General features: G+C 41.9%; 1 protein-coding gene across 2 annotated transcripts in view; it reads left to right on the forward strand.

Moving 5' to 3' along the window:
- The window catches only part of UNC13B (unc-13 homolog B), a 227,334-nt gene that overhangs the window by 73,841 nt on the left and 136,699 nt on the right, over window positions 1-16,794 (forward strand). For both annotated transcript variants that reach the window (XM_076362991.1, XM_076362992.1), the window contains exons 9-10: window positions 13,516-13,842; window positions 15,735-15,825. In XM_076362991.1, the coding sequence (XP_076219106.1) occupies window positions 13,516-13,842; window positions 15,735-15,825 (418 nt within the window). The remainder of the gene's footprint in view (window positions 1-13,515; window positions 13,843-15,734; window positions 15,826-16,794) is intronic.

The following is a 16,794-nucleotide window of genomic DNA, read 5'->3' on the forward strand; positions in this document are numbered from 1 at the left end:
CTGGTTTGCAGTGGTAAAATTGCTGAAGATCTTACTGAGAGTATGGGAAGGTAAGCTGAAGCTTTTTCTTTATGGAAGAGCCAAGCTGAACAGTGGTATTGGGCCCCCAGCCTGGGGAAGCCAGTGGTGGCTGGGTGTTCCTGCAGTTCTGTGACTTCTTGGGGTAATCTTTTATGGCTCACCTTGCTTGGAGGGGCGGCTGTGAACTTTCAACTGTATCTGATGGATAAATGTGTTTATAAGACCTTCCAAAGAAGCACTTCTGTTTTGAATTGCTAAAGAATACCGAGATGGAATGCATATATTTTTTTTTCTGGTTTCTGGAAGGTATTGATATGAAAGGATCTGGGCTGATAAAGTTTGCTTAAAAGCTAAGAGCTTTGTAGTCTGCTCTGGTCTAAAATTACTTTCACTCCAGCAAGGCAAGTCCTAGATGGTGATTGATTCCCTCTGAGCATTCCTGTTCCCCTGTGTATTTTCCACATGCCCAGCAAGATTTTTTGCTACATATTTAATCTTAAAACTTAGAAAATGCAAATAAGTTTTCCAATGAAGCTATGTGGGATTCTCTTTCTTACCAGAAAGGTATTTGTAATGAGAGCTGGCTGGGTAGATCTTAAATATTTTCAAAACTCAGTTGTAGCTGAGTGTTGCAAAAACCAAATTGTGTTTGACTTTTGCTGCTAGCAGCTCTAAGTGCCATGGACCAGGCAGCCACCTGATGAAATCAGTGTTCCTGGCAGACTGCAGTTGGTGATTGCTGAGGAAATGATAGCTTGTAGGAGGTTGTCCTGGGCAGGCCCAGAAGAACCAGACAAGGTTCTGCTAGAACCTGTCTTGAACTGGGCAAAAAGTTGTCTATGCCAAAATGCTCAGTTGAAACTGCCTGGGTTTTTTTTTCTAACAACACTTGGGTTTGGCTGGAAAAGTTCTGATCCTCTTTATCAGCTGTTACATATGATTGTGTTCTGTTGATAGAAGGACATGTTTTTTATTCCCCCCTCTACTACGGATAACAAGTAGTATTTTTATTTGTCCTTGGAGTGTGTTTTGCTGCCAATAGCCAGTTTGACTTCAGAATAGCACACATCTTCCCCCTCGGATTTTTTTAAGCACTAACTTTTCTTTGCAGTGTTCATTTTGTGTAACCATGTGTCCTCCATGTCTCCCTGCTCTTGCTCTATTTACTTCAAAGGCGATATGATAGCATAGATTCCACTGTGAGTGGCCGAACTGACCTAGAGTCCACATCTGAGTCTAGTCAAATGACAAGCTGCCAGTGCTCGCTAGAGAGCAGGCGCTCTCTAGATCTGTCTGATAGGTGGGTTAACCTCTTTGCAGCCTCTGTGCCTGTCTCTTTGCTGTTGCTGCTGTGAAGTGGTCTTGTGATACATTTCAGCTGATACTTGCTGTTTGCCTTGGCTGTATTTCAGAACTGTGGTAGTTTAATGCTGGGCTGATGTTGTCATCTTTTTCTCCACTCAGGTGTGGGGCTTCTTGTCATTGCTTTATTTCTAGCAAAAGGAATGCTTTGTAGAATAGCAGGGGAAACACTTGGGGGGGGGGGGAGGAGCTCAATTAAATGAAAAGTAATTTCTTTTATGCCTAAATTAGTCAATTGTTGGTTCAGCTTTTACAGCTAATGTCTCTTCAGGCATTCATGTAGCTCCCATTGCTTTCAGCTGAGATTTGGAAGGGCTTGATCCAGTAACTATGGTGGCCCTGGGAGTCTTTTAAATTTCATTAGCTTTTTTAAGAAAATTATTTCAATTACAGGCTCAAAATTGCAAGCAAGAAGTGTAGTAGGTGTTTTAAACTGTGCACAACAGGGCTCATTTAAAGTAATGAGTATCTTTCCAATTAGTGTAAGTTAGCTAATGCTGGTGGAAATGAAGCACTAAACCAGCAGTAGTGAAAATGCAATGACCTATTTCCCTTTCAGGGCTATCCCATCAGTACCCTATATTGGGGTGCCCCAGGCAATTCTCAAGGTGAAGACTCTTGTATTAGCAGTAACCATACAATGCCCATGTGCCCTTTGCCCTTTCCCTTCTCTTGCCCTGCTCTTATGGGGTCAGGGCATGCGTGCTCTCATGCTCAGTTCTCAACAATGAATGATGTGAGACAGAGCTGCAGTGCATCTTTCAGATGAGCCTTTTGATTTTTTTACATCCACTTTCTACCTGTTTATTTTTATGTAGGCTGGCAGGAGCTCTTCTTGTGAGATTTAGATGAAGAGGAAGCTTTCTTGCTACTAACCTTCGGGTTGCTGAGCAATTGAGATAATCATTCTGATCAAGGGCTAGGAATTAATCCCAAAATCCCAAGGGTCATTTACTTGGGTTTCTAAGAAGCTTCAGATTGTTTGATAGCAAAACACTAGCTGCTTTAATCCATTCTCCCACAATAGACAAGTATAGATTGCTGGATCTGTTTAGATGCATTATAAATGAGAAGTACAGATCCTGAAAAGCAGCTCAGGCTTACAATGGGCTAATATCTACTGCCAATGTTTTGTTTTGCCTTCTGATCCAGTAACAGCTCCGAGGATCTTCATTTTGTGTTGGTAGGAGCCCCCTGAGGGCATTAGCTGCAGTGAGAGCCCTTCCAGCAAAGAGGAGTGGTGGAGTAGCTGGAACACCTTGTGTTGCTGGTGTGCACAGTTTGCATTTTGTCCCCTGTCCCCACTTCCCTGGAGTCCAGTGTCTCCTGAGTCTTTGCATGCAGCCTCTGCTCTGTAGCCACCCTTGGGAGAAACAGTGCCTGTGTGCTTTATGAATACTGCTAAAACAAAGTCTGCAGCCTAGAGCGACCAAAATGCGTGCATAGCGTAGTGGAATGGTGTGTGTGCGTGAGCACTGTATCTCAAAGTAGTCCTGTTACTGTAATAAGTGACTTTTTTCAGCATGCCTAAAAAAGTAACAGCAGAGTACTGGTACAGCTAAGGCTGTGTGCCCTCACTTGATCACAAAAAGCTGTTCTCCTTCAAACAGGCATTTCTAAATTTTGTGCAACTGTAACCGGTGGAATATCATAACCCATGCTGCTTTTTTTTGACTATTTGATTGAAAAGTAATGGTGGCAGATTGGCAGGTTTTCAGTTTTGTTATACCTGGATGTTTCTCATTTTAATTTTCCTTTATTTAATGCATGTTTTTTTATTACTGTTTTTTCTCTCCTTTCTAGAGCTTTTTTAAAAACTGCTATTTTCCCCTTACTATTTTTTTTGCTGTCTCTCTTCCTTTCCCTCCCACCCCCTTTATTTCTCATCTTAGACAAAGATCTCTAGCTAGAAATGAAAGAGTCAGGATCATTCCATTTAACGCTGAAGATGAAGAACAGGAGAGTAACTATGAAGAGCTAGGAAAACTGCTAATAGAGGAATTCTTAGAAAAGAGTCATAAAAATAGAAGTTGGCAGGAAACAAACATGATAAAGATGCAAACTCTCTCAAAAAGAGAAAATTTCAATCACTGTGAAAGATCAAGGTGCTGCCAAAATGTGTGTGTGGAGTCAGGGTCTGTAGATGTCCCTAGGTATCCTCAGGAATATGATACAATAGATAGGAGAAGGAAAAAGAAGCTGCGATACAATTTTAAAGAGAGTGAACAAGTAAGCCTGCAAAGTAATGAAGGTCTGCAGTTTCCTGGGGAGAAAATGGTTTATTTCAATGGTGTGGCAACTAGTTCTGAACCTAATGATGATTTCCCAGTGTATGATAGAACTGGAAAACAAAGCAGTAGCTCTGAAAGTAAGGAACAGTTGCCTGTTTATCCCATCCTGCGTCCGTACAAAAATGGCTTAATGGTTAAAAGTGGCAAGCTGCCCAAAAAGCAGGGAGTGAACCATGAGGGCTCACTTCACCTCAATAACGGTGAAGACATGAAACTCACAGGGATGCCAGATAACACTTTTGTGCCTGTGGATATCCTTGAGGAATTTGACAGCAGTGCTTCTGATGAGTTCCAGTACTCGCCTGTTTCAGATGATGAAATGGAGGAACTGGCTATGCTTTCACAAATGTGGTGTGATTCTGACATCAGTCATTTGAGAGACTTCACTGTTAATTACCCTGCAAATGTGGGCTCCCAGTTAAAGGCTAGCTGTGATGATAACCACAAGACTAAAGGGAGCAAGCACGGTCATCCTATGCAAGACTTAACACTGTCTCCTGTTGAAGAACCCAGCGAGGAGTACATAGACACGATGGATGAACTTCAGTGTCTGGTAGAATCGGTTTCAGAATACTTGGCTGAAAAGGAGGAAGAAATCAGCAAATTTGGTACATTGCCAGAGACAAGAAAAAATGTTGAGAGCATGTCACTGAAGCAGGATAATGCTGATAATTCAGTAGAAGGCAGGAAGTCTGAACAGACCAAACATCCTGCTGCAGAGGAGAGTACCAAGGGCAAATCTGAATCTCTCCCAGACTTGTCAGGTGTGAAGAATACAGTGAATTCCCTGTTCAGCTCTTTCACTGAAAAGGTGGGGTCAAGTACAAGGCAGCTCACAGCCTCTGTTGAAAAGCTTGTTTCTTCCACTCCAGAGAAGACAGAAACCAGAAACTCATCAGAAAGTGGAATCTCAAATGTATTTTCTAGTAAGTCCAAAAGCGAGAGTTTGTCTTCTGGAGTGACGGCAGATAATAAAGCTGATACCAAGTTCTCCATTCACTCTTTGCTACCATCCCAGGTGAGTGGTGATAAAATAGCCCAGAACGTAAACACCAATCAGCCAGAAGCCACTGAGATGGACAGTAAGGCTTCTGCACCGCATCATCTCCAGCAAGCACAAGGAACTACCTCCAGCAGCCAGCAGAACCAACATTCGGTTATGAATTCTGTTCTAGGCATGTTTAATCCTCTAAAGATCTTCTCTGAGAAGGAAGTGCCAAAACAAGAAGTCATAAAAGAGGAGCACACCAAGGAGGACAGCCATGCTGTGAAAACTGATGAGGCAAACAGAAGTGAGAGGCCATCTGGACAGCCGGCAGCCAGGACCAGCAGCATTATTCCGGAGATACAGCCGAGTGAGACCAGAAGCGAGGCAGAGGTGAATGCAGATGGCGCTTCTGTGTCTTCAGTCTTTGGCAGGCTCACAAACTCAGTCAGTTCCTTCAGTCTGAAAGCCAATTTTGATGGTCTCTTGGCTCCCAAGCAGCAGGATGTGCCACAGAAGCAGTCAGATTTGCATCGTGCTACAGATCAGCCAGATGCCACTGTAAAAGAGGGTGCGCCCACTGCTAGGGAGCAGCCTCCTGCAAATCGCTTAGGGGATCAGCATGCTACAGGTCATGGGCTGGGAAACAAGCAAAACAGAGGTGGTGTGGAATTTAATTCACAGCCTCAAGATCAGGGTACAGCATCTGAAAGCTTTTTCAGGCCACTCAGAAAGTCTTTCAGTCAATTGTTGCTTCCTTCTGCCAAACAAGGGCAGAAGGAAAGCACATCTGGGCTTTTTAAAAGCCATAAGTCTGAGGAGGATATAAGACAAAATAGTTCATCAAGTAAAGAACACTCATTTCCTTTCACTCCGAAACTTCCTTTTTTCAGTGGGTTGGGTTTTTCAGAAAAGCAGGAACATATGAATGAGAAAGGAGGCTTTATTCCTTCGTTATTTAAATTTTCTTCTGCAGAAAACCTAGCACCTTCACAGAACCAAAGAAGTCATCAGAGTTCTAGTGGCATTTCTTTTCTTGAAGACAAAAACAGTAATTCAGGAAATGCCATTTCATTAAAATCTAACTCTGTTCCAAATTTATTGGACCATAAAGAGGAATTTGAACAAACAGAAAACATGAATAAAGAAAACCTATCTAGTGCCCAAGTAAATAGAAAAAAACACCAGGAGACTTCCTCTGCTACCTTTAACGCTGCAGGAGAGCAGCAGAGAACTAAGAGTACTCAGGAAGAACCTAAAAATGTAGAAGGAAGACTGGCAAGAGGACCAAATGCACCAGACTTAAATGACAGCTCAGTTGAATCCATCTCTTCAGCCAGAGGGCCAGAAGCTGCAAATGCAGATGATATGCAGAAGAAACACACACCAGGTTTTCTTTCTGGGTTTCTTCGCATTTCTTCCAATGAAAACACAGCCAATAATCAAGACTTGACTGTTAAAAGTGAGAGTGATGGCGAGAAAAGCACTTCTCCTGGATTATTTTCTGGTTTATTTAAATTTGCTTCAAGTGAAAACTTATCTGAATGTAAGCAAGAGAAGATGAAAACAAACTCTCTAGGCTTCATGAAGCTTTTTGATAGGGGTGAGGATTCTAGCTCGGAGAGAAAACCCAGCAACTCGGGAATAGCTTCTGACACGCAAAGCAGCACTGTAGAAAAGCCGGAAGCTTCCAGATTCTTAAAAAATCTCGTGCCCAAACCAAAGGAGAAACTGGACAACGTGAAAATGACAGAGTCTTCCAAAACTACTGACCACCCGTCCAGTGCGAGAGTAAATAAAACAGCTGAGTCTCATGTTCCCCACTGCGGGCATCCTGTGTTCCCTGATGCTCTGAATCCTCAAGACAAGGTACAGGACTTATCTGGAAAGCCTGTAAATGGTGGGCATATCCCTTATCAGGATGCAGAATCTAGAGTTTTTCCAACTCTTTTGAACAAAGGATCAAATGAATTTCTCAATTTGACTAATAAAAGCTATAACCTTACGGAGCAGTACTCAGCTTATCAGAAAACAAGAAGCCATTCTAGCTTTGAATGGGAATATGAAGTGGGGGAACTGGCTGACACTCATGAAATAGCAGTACCAGTTTACTACGTGTTAAACCAGAACTCTGTTCTGCCCCCTCAGTTCTTGGATTGGCCTGAAAATGATATGGCAGTGAATCTCTGTAAAAAGGATGGAAATGCAAACGTGATGGATTGGCAGACTAATGCCAATTTTGATGGACAGAGTTTAGATTTAAGTGTGATGTCGTATGAGTCATTTGACCAGTTAATGTTTCAAGATGTTTGTTCAGAAGAAAATGATGCATGGAGTGCTAATTCTCTCAATGAAAGTTACAGTAACTTTCCACCGTTTGAAAGAGATGGCAGTTACTCATTAGAAGAGTCGCCCATGGATTTAAGCTACTCCTCTGGCTGTGATGGAACTATGTGGACTCTAATTGACCAAGAGACTTTAAGTATGGAGGAGAGCTTTGTGTACTCATCGTATAGCCAGGAGTATCAGGAGTGGCTAATGATGCTTGAGCAGGGTATATGGTGGCCATCAGAAGATGGTGATTGTGGATACTACATGTACAGTGATAGCCAGTATGTGTATTCGCTGCTCACTGATCCCACTGGGCAGTATGTCTACGTGTGTGCTCCTGAAACGTATTCCTACCTGGACTGCTGGGATTATAATTTTCAGATGGATTCCATTCAAAGAGCTGTGCTCAAAGACAACACAATTGCTGTCTGTGGTTTTAAAGTCCCTCTTGGCAGTGAAGATGAGCTATTTTGGTTTGCTGAAGAAGAGTCTTTAGATGATTATACAACAAATAAACCTCTGGATTTGTCAGTAGCTTTGCAGAGGAGCAATCAGCTAATGAACATGAATTTGGAGACTTTTTCACAAATGTTTGAAGAGTCTATTTATTACCAGAGAGAGCAGCCATTAGACTTCTCAGGTTATAAACTTCAAAAACTCAAAGTAGACTTTAGACCTGAGAAGGAAACCCTGCATTATTCAGACGAGTCTCCACCAACCCTTGATCTCAGAATACATTCCAGAGTGGCTTTTGATAAATTGCTGAATAAGGAAGTCCACACCAAGGAAGTGGATAAGGCTGTCCCCGTGACAACTACTGAGAGTGGGTCATCAGGATTCTTTGGTTTCCATCTGTTTCAATCTACTTCTAAAGCTGAAGAAACTGTGGCATCTACTGGAAGAGTAACAGAAGCAAAAAAGACTGAGGAAGATAAGAAAACACCAATGAACAAAGTTAGCTCTTTATTTTCTGCTTTGGGTGGACTGATTGGAAAGTCTTCAGGTCCTGACCCTGAGACATCAGAAGATTCTGCCTTGAAGACAACAGACATACAGTTAAAATCATCTGAAAATAAAACTGATGTTTTATCACTTGCACCAAATAGAAAATTAGATGAGGCACGAGCAGAGCAACAGTTTCCTGTTACACCAGAACCGAGAAGAAATACTTCATCAGAACTTAATTTGGAGGCTGCTAGAAGTGAAAAGCCAGAATTAAATCGGAATGAAAACATCCATGTTAAAAAACCAGGATTAACAAAATCTCCTTCTCAACTGAGCCAAATTGCTCCAGATGGCAGGCCCATACGAGAAGAGAGACCTGTTAAAGCAACACCAGCTTCCAGGCATCCTGAAGGGCATTCAAGTATTAATGAACCCAATCAGTCACAGCCCAATCAGAGCCACCCAGTCACTGAGCCTGAGGAGACATTATTTAAAAGCGCTCTGAAATTGTTCAGTCTTGGAGAAGATTCTCCTACAAGCTCAACTGCCAACAAACCCCAAACTTCTGGATTTTTTGATTTTTTTAAAACGCAAGTAAGCAAAGCACCACAGCCATCACCAGATTTGCAAAAAAGTCAAAGTGATAAACCAGAAAAGGTGATACAGCCAGAACAGAAGGAAACCTCCAGCATCTCATCATTATTTGGATCCCTTGGAGATCTCTTCAAAGTGGAGGCTGTGTCTTCTCAACCGACCCCAAGTACTACGACTCTGCCAAAAACCAATAGAACTGTGGCTGAGTCAAGACAACAGACTGAGAAGCCTGGGGGTCTTCAGAGTGACAGTATGGCAAGTCTGTCCTCCACCCCTAAGGAAGGGGTGAGAACAGAAGGCATGGACAGGCAGGTCTCTCCTAGCCCTGGGGTGCAAATGGAACAACGAAGCAGAAAAGCTGAGGAGGAGTCTCCTGAGAGTAAAAAAGTGCCTCCTGGAAACACTTCACAGAAGCCAATGGGTGTAGGTCCCAAAATAAGCCAATTGAGTCACTCAGCTGTGCAGCAGAGCAGCTTACCCACGGTTACACCAAAGCAACAAGGAGGAAATCGTTTGGGAGGCACAGTTAATCAGGCAAAACCAAAGCCAGATCAGACACCTAAAGAGTCGGGTTTCAGTTTGCCATTCAACTTTTCTGCTATCACTGGTTCGAAATCACAGCCAGCACAGCCAGCCAGTAGGAGCATATTCTCCTTCTTCACTGGATCAGATGAACCAAAGCCTTCAGCACCTGCTACTGCTCCTGCTAGTGGGAAGCAGCAAGAAACAGAGGGGCTGTTTCATCTGCCCTCCTTCTCCAGCGGTCCAACTGCAGAGAAGAGAATACCTCAAAGAAGTACTAGCTTTAGCTTCTTCAGTTTGACATCCTTTTTGGATGAAAAGCCAGAAACTGCTCCGGGACAGGAGAATAATACAAAACCAGCTAAACCAGTGAACTCTAAGCCATACGTGAAGCAAAATATTTCCACTGACTCTGGTGTCAAAATTAGCAGTTCTGCCAGGCAACAAGATGCAGACAATAAAAAAGAAGTGGATGACATTATTGCAGCAGTGACTGGCAAACAAATGTCTGATAACCTCACAATTGCAGAAAATAAATCAGAAATGCTGGCAGTGGAAAATGTAGAAAGTGTTGCTGAGGCAGCTGAAGAGAGAGACCTAGAGAAGCTTCCACAGACCGATGACACTGCAGTAGCCAATTCAGCTGCTTCTGGTCCTTGCCTTCAGACTCCCAGTGTGCAGGAGGGTTCTCAGGGCCAACAGACTATTTCCTTAGGGGGAAAAGAAGATGTTTTGGGTAGCACAGGGAAAATGGACAGTGTTGCATTTCCTTTTGATAAAGAAGAGCCTTATTCTTCAAAAGAACAAGCTTCTGAAAATAAAGATTATAGCATGGCCTTAGGTGATAAAATGGATTCCCAAAGTCTAAATGACTTAAATATTATGAGTGGCATAAAAAATGAAGCAGTCTCTGAAGAAGTATGTGTACAGCATGAGCTGCCAGAACATAAATTACCCAAACAAACTCTTGGTGACAGGTTGCAACAGGCACAAGAGCTACACTCTCCTAAAATGCCAGAGGCATCTAATTTGCAAAACAAACCTAAGGAATCTGAGAGTGATAAATCGGTACTGGATTCTTCAGTTGAAATGTTTTCAAGTTTCATGACAAAAATGAAACCACCTAAAACGTTATCTGGTTTCTTTTCCCAACCTCAAGCTTCGGCACCTCCTACTGCACAGAAGAAAAGCTCCTCTTTCTTTGGTTTCTCATCCCTCCCAAGTGGCCCAGCACCAGCTTTCACAAATGATCTCTTTGGCATCTTCAAAGGTCCAAAAGAATCTCCGAAAGAGATGCCTCCAAAATCCACCCCTAAATCTCAAAGCAGTAGTGTGAAAGATGTCATTGAGTCTGTTCCAGCAGAAGGCTCTAGGAAGACAGAAAATACAGCTGCAGCCAGAGAGTCTAAAAGAGACGTCATGAGCTCTCTGAAGGAGGATGTATTACCTGTTTCAGCAGAAAAGAACTCCACAAAAGAGTCTCCTATGAAAATAGAAACTGAGGAAAATAGGAACTCGGAAACCTGTAAAGAGGAACCTTTGAGGATCACTCCAGAAACAGCAGTCTCTAGTGAAAACCAAGCCCTCGAGGTTCTGCAGTTGGATCATGATGCACAACCCTCTGAGATGGTAGATGCTGAGCCATGCCAGTCTGATTTCAGTAATGCAGTTGATACAGTGCAGGCTGAGGCCACTGACCAGACTGATGTAAATACATGCCAACTACATGTGGGGTCTTCACATCTAACAGAGGAACAAACTGCTTCTACAGCAGCTTCTGATGGGTTTGAACTGGAAATGGAAGTCCCAACTAATGAGGCAGACATAAACCTTTCCCAATTGGATGAGAATGCTACACTTGAATCAGAGCCTGCTGTTACAGGGAATCAGGCTAATGCTGGTATTGATCATCAGGACATGATCAGTAGTAATGGTAGAGAACCCACAGCTCCAGCTGATGAGCCCAGTGTTCATCTGCTCCAGCTGAATGAAGAGAAGACAAGTGAGGTAGAACAGCAAACTGCTGAACAGGAGAAACATTTAGCAATTGATGAGGTGCCTGTAGAAGGGGTTGCTTCTAAATGTGACTTGAAGAAACAGGGCAAACCCAGTAACGTTCCTCCAGATGCAAACAGTAGTAAAACAGTCTTTGAAATACCAAACATGCCCAGTTTGCCAAAATTCAGCTTTATGTCATCTGCTGATAGTGGAAAGCCATTTGGGTCATTCTTCTCTCAGCAGCCACCTTCTGTTAATAAAGCAGGGGCAGATCAGGGCCTCATGTCCAGCTTTAAGAAACTTTCTTCGACTCTGTTTGAAGGAGGTAGTGAAGAAAAGGTGAGTAAGCCAGAGAGTGCCCAAGGAGCAGTATTTGGGAAAAAGCTAGATTTCTCCTTTCCCTGGCAAAAAGACAACAGGGAGACCTCTGCCAAAAGGGAACCACATGTACCACCAGAGGCTTTGTCAAAACCAGATGACAAGGTGTTAGGAACAGTCAGTTCAGATGAAAAGTCAAAATCTGCAGTCTCAGATCAACTGACTGATGCAAATATAGAGGTAGACTTGTCTTCGAAGCAGCCTGACACCGTAGACAATGAACTTTCTGAAGAACCATCTGGTGCAAGCGCTGTTGATGGTACATCCAACAAAGAGCTGGGAGAGAAGTTTGATAAAGAGTCAGACGACCAGCAGAACGTGATTTCAGATGAACTGCAGAAAGAAGATCAGGCAGAAGAGCACACACCAGATAAGCCTGAACTGATGGAAACTGAGCTTGCTTCTGCTCCTAATGGAGCAATGCTTCATCCTAGCACACAAGCTGCAGATCTGAATAGCGTGGAGCAACTGAATGAGAAAAGGCTAGTTACAAATGAGGCATAATAAATGGTTTCAAGTTTTTGACCATTTATAATGCAATACTGCAGCAGTAGATATTGGCCTTGGTGTCTGTTTGTAGCTCAGTCCCATCCCCTATTTGTTGTCAAATGTTTGTAGTATTACTGATAGCTGTCACAGAGGATGTGGCAAACTGCAGTCACTAGTTATGTACAAGCCCTTTGACCATTTACTCACCTTTTTCCACTCTTTTTTTCTGTAAGTGTAATTGTATTTCCCACGTTCTTATACTGTGTCCCACTGAATGAGATGCTTTTAGTGCTAATTTCATTAGCCTTTCAGAAGTTATATTCTTTGTGTGTTAATTCTGCTGCATACAATTCACTTTGCTTTCTTGTTTAGTGATAACTATGCTGTATTTGCTAAGAAAAAAGTAACAGTAGGTAGAATGTATTGGAAGGAACGGGCATTTTGTTTTCAAAATGCAAGGTAAGTGCTTCTAATTTTAGAGATAAATTTAACTTACTGTTGATGTATTATAGAACTCATTAGGTCCATTTCACATTATTGAAGATTTTAAAACATTTTCAGAGATATCAGTGAAGGTATTCTAATACTTGCTCTTCCTAAAATCTGTGCAAAGGTTATTTCATGCACTTAGGAAAGCCCCTAAAGGAAGGTATCAGTATTTCATGAGACTATTCAGTCCTGTGCATGTGTTAAGTTACAGCTGCCCTCAAAAATCAAAAGAGAGACTCGCTAAACTTATACCTCTGTGTGATGTAAGTGAAACTTGTGCCTCTGATTGTACAGTTGCAACACTGCACTCGCAAAACTTCCTATCTGGCTTCAGATTCTCCTAAGTGTGCGAGTGAGAGAAACATTAGTGCTGCTTAATTCTTGGCCGTAGTTTTCCTGACTGCATGAGAAATTTCCATCCACTTTATTTTGTGTGAGGATTCTAGGAATTCAGTCCTGGAAGTGGTGTCTTGAATCACAGAGATCACACACCTGTGGTGTTGGTTTTTTTGTATGAATTAAATTCTTGAAAAAGCTCTGTTGGAGTGAGACATGTGGCTTCCCTTTGAACAATTGCTTTACTTTTGTAAAAGGTTTTAAGTTGATAGTCTTGACAACCTTAATCTTGACTGCAGTGTATTTTATCATAAATGTATAATATATATAAAAATAAAGTTAACTTTAAGTTAACTGTACTTCTTAGCAACAGCTTAAATGGTCATGGTAAAGACCTTAGATGCAGTGAAACTACAGAATACAGAAACACTTCTACTCTGAATTGCTATGTTTCCATTCTTATTCCTGTCTGGTTATTAGAATATCTTCACTGGCAGTTTCTAGCTGACGTAAGGTGAAGAAGTAGTCAGTTGGTGCAAGAAAGACCATTGGTATATATGGTCAATATACTGGTAGGCTGTGTATGAAGTATTTCTACTGCCTACCAAAATTTTGAGGTTCAGAAATTTAGGTGTAGTTCAGGGGGCATATATGACTTCATAACATGTCTTTTCAGTGATATTTAGTGTCCCACTCGGTTTGTTAGATGTGCAGATTGCTTTGCGTTTCTCCAAGCCACTGTTTTTTCTGATGGACTTTCTTATTCTCTCATAGTCCTGCTGGCAGTAGTAGATACAGCTCCTCTTGTAACGTCAGCCAGGGAAGCTCTCACCTAAGTGAGCTGGACCATTCCCATGAAAGTGCCCATGGCTCTGAGCAAGATGATGATCACCAGGAAAGAGAATCGAATCATTCCTACCACAGTTCGGGCAGCTACCAGAAGGATGGTCAGGCATGGCTCAGGGAGCAAGAGGAGCCTCGCAGCAAAGAAGAGGAGGAGAAGGTCTGCGAGACAGAGGAGAAATGTGCAGACCATTCTGCAGCTAAGTTACCTCTGGAACTTGAGAAGCCCAAGGATGTTGATGCAGGAGCCCAAGTGAGGTAGGTAAAACTATTACTGAGTTCTTTTCAACTAATTCAAAGAGGATTCCTCTCTTTGCTATTTCCTGGGGCAAATTATGTACATTGTTCTTGCAGCCTTCTCTAACAACTAACTTGATGTTGCTGATCTGTGAAAAATCTTTATGTGCAGGACCAGTTATTTATGAGACATTGGCTAAGCTTAAACTATATTTTCTATGTATGTAAAGAGGAACGCCTGCTAGTGCCTTGAAGCTCGTTTGCTGTATTTTCTGTTTCTGATTTGATGAATGTAGTCTGGCCCAAAGATAGCTGCTTCCATGGCTCATGTGTGATCAAGCTTATGTGTGAGCAACCAAGAACTACATGTAGTCATGGTTAGAGCTGCACTAGTTCCTTTCTTGTGTAGTAGGCTACCACAATTAGAGTTAGTGTTTATGTAGTTGTAGGTTGTAGAATTACAATATGAATAGACATGTTGCTCTCACTTACTGTGGCAGCTTTTCTTGTCCTTGCACTTGGGCTTTCCAAGCTGTCAGCAGTATTGAAAACAGTCTTAAAGTATTTCAGCGAAGTTTGGAGGACTAATGCACTGGGTTTTGTACAGGTTTTACAGGAATTTCAAATTTCACTACTTAACTTAGGAAGTGACTTTTTTCCTTGAGGTAATCAAGTCATTGCAGCCCCAAGTGTGGATATGGTTATACTTTCTTAAGTATGAGGGATTGTTTTCATCTGCTTCAGTTAGATCTGTGGAGAGATGTCTGCCTGTCTCTACCCTTTGGAGGGTACAGCTGGTGTCACTGTGCTTATATGAGAGAATTAACCACAGCCGTTCATGTGTAGGCAACCCTTACACTAATGATGTAAAAAAGGAAAACAAGACTAGAGAAAGTGTTAAACTGTTTTTAAACTCTGACTCACTTTCCTCTTCTCCTTACAGAGCAGCAGGAGTCTTGTCCCAGAATGGCTGGCCTATATTTGTTCACAGGGAAGGTTATTCACATAGTCTATTTCAGGCTAATTTAGGCATCTAACTTGGATACTCCTGCATCACTGGCTCCCTTTCTCTCCAATCTCTGGCAATGCTTTCCTGTCTCCATGGAGTATGCATGGAACTGAGCTCTGAACATTGATCCTTAGAGTTGCACCTGAGCTAGATGTGTAGCATGGATGCATGTTGCTCTCAGCTATGGGGTTTTTTTTTATACTGTCAGCAGTGTGGGGTTCTTTTGCAGACAGGGAAAGATATTTCGGTGATTTACACCTCAGCAACATACAGAGGAAGGAATGCAACCAAAGGCCCAATGTATCATGAGGTTAGGGAGTGTAAAATGTGCTGTAGGACACTGAGATGGAGTGTTGCTGCCAGATGCACATGCCCTCTTGAAAAGCTGTAGGAAAGAGTGGAGTGAGAAAGGTGCAGTGAATGGGGAAAAACACAGCTGCGCACTGTTGCCAGTGTTTCCACTGAAGAGGGGCTGTAAATTTGTAGCAGTAGGGGTGAGTAGGAAGAGGTAGTGGTTAGAAGGGACCTGCAACAGGCATGGGGATGGAAAATCTTCCATCTGCCTCTTTGTGTGCAGTTATGATACCAATGTGTTGAACTGGCTTTATCAGGTACCTTGGACTGCTTTCCTGATGTTCTGACCAACATCGTCTTACTCCTGTGGCTGGATTGTATCCTAGCTTATATCTTTCAGCTCATCAGTTTCCAAGACAGTTCCTGTGTATAAGGAAACCTCTGCTTTAGCCTCTCACTTCCCAGAGCATGTGCGGGGCTGTGTTGACTGGAGCCTGTTGGTTACTTCAGCTTCCAGAGCTGAAGCTGTGATTGCACTGTGTAATGTTGAATCTTTAATGCTGCAGATGAGTGTTTTTCATATAGTGATTTTCTGTTTCTTGCCTTTAAGCTACCATGGTGACAACGAGCCACCACCATTTCCTCCAGCAAGAGCCCATTGGATTAGAGCCATTAGCAAAGTTCGACTGCAGCTTCAAGAGGTAGGATGTTCACTCCTTCTCTGTGCTGCCTGGGTTTTAGTTCCGTGGCTGAAGGTTTCATTTCTTCTTCCTTGTAAGACACCTCTTACAGTTTTGATGTTTTGCAGACAAAAATTTCATCAGATGTATTGTATAGGACTGCAGCATGTTGTGATAGTCTTAGAGCTATCTAATTCTACCAAACATTTTGAACATCATTGTGTGGAACTGGAGATGAATACCAGAAAAGATGCAGAAGCAGAGAGATTAGCTCTGGATTTGTAAATAGTAATAATAATGTCTGGGACTAAATGGTTTGTGTTAAACTGTTTGAAATGAAGACTTTTTCTCAAGGCAACTTGAGGATAGCTTGTTAGCTTAGTAGGAGTTATCTGTATTATTTGTCATGTGAAAATGTTGCTTGGGAAACTTTACATCAAATATTTTTATATATACTAATTGAAAGTGGGTGTATAATAAGTCTTGGTATTTCCATCCCATGAAAGTAAGATTTAAAAATAAATAATCTTGATTTGGGAAGTCAAAAGGAAAAGGTTGTGACATTTTCTTCAACAGTATAAACACTCTTCGTTTAGAAAACAGTGATTAAAACCCAAAAAGTTGTTGTTTTTTTTTTTAAAAAAGTCTTATGCTTTCATCCATCTGTATGCCCACAGAAAGATAACATATGGTGTTCATATTCTATAGATGATTGCCTACTACCCAAAGTGCAGAGTTAATATATTTCATTTAGAAATACTACTTTCTTCTACAGTTCTCCTGTTTTGTTTTTTTAAGAAATTATTTTACAGTATCTATCTATCAGTAGCAGGACTTCTTTCTCTTCTGGATTTGTTGCAAATTTTTAGGAAAACAAATTTTTTTGTGTGTGTCTGGGGAGGCATCTGAAGTGCCATAGCAGAAAGAGTTGTTCCGTTGGCTTATCTGGATTGTAAATTCTTTCTCATCTAACAATTACTGTGTTACTTC

Source organism: Aptenodytes patagonicus, chromosome Z (genome assembly GCF_965638725.1).
Source record: "Aptenodytes patagonicus chromosome Z, bAptPat1.pri.cur, whole genome shotgun sequence".
Taxonomy (NCBI): Eukaryota; Metazoa; Chordata; class Aves; order Sphenisciformes; family Spheniscidae; genus Aptenodytes; species Aptenodytes patagonicus.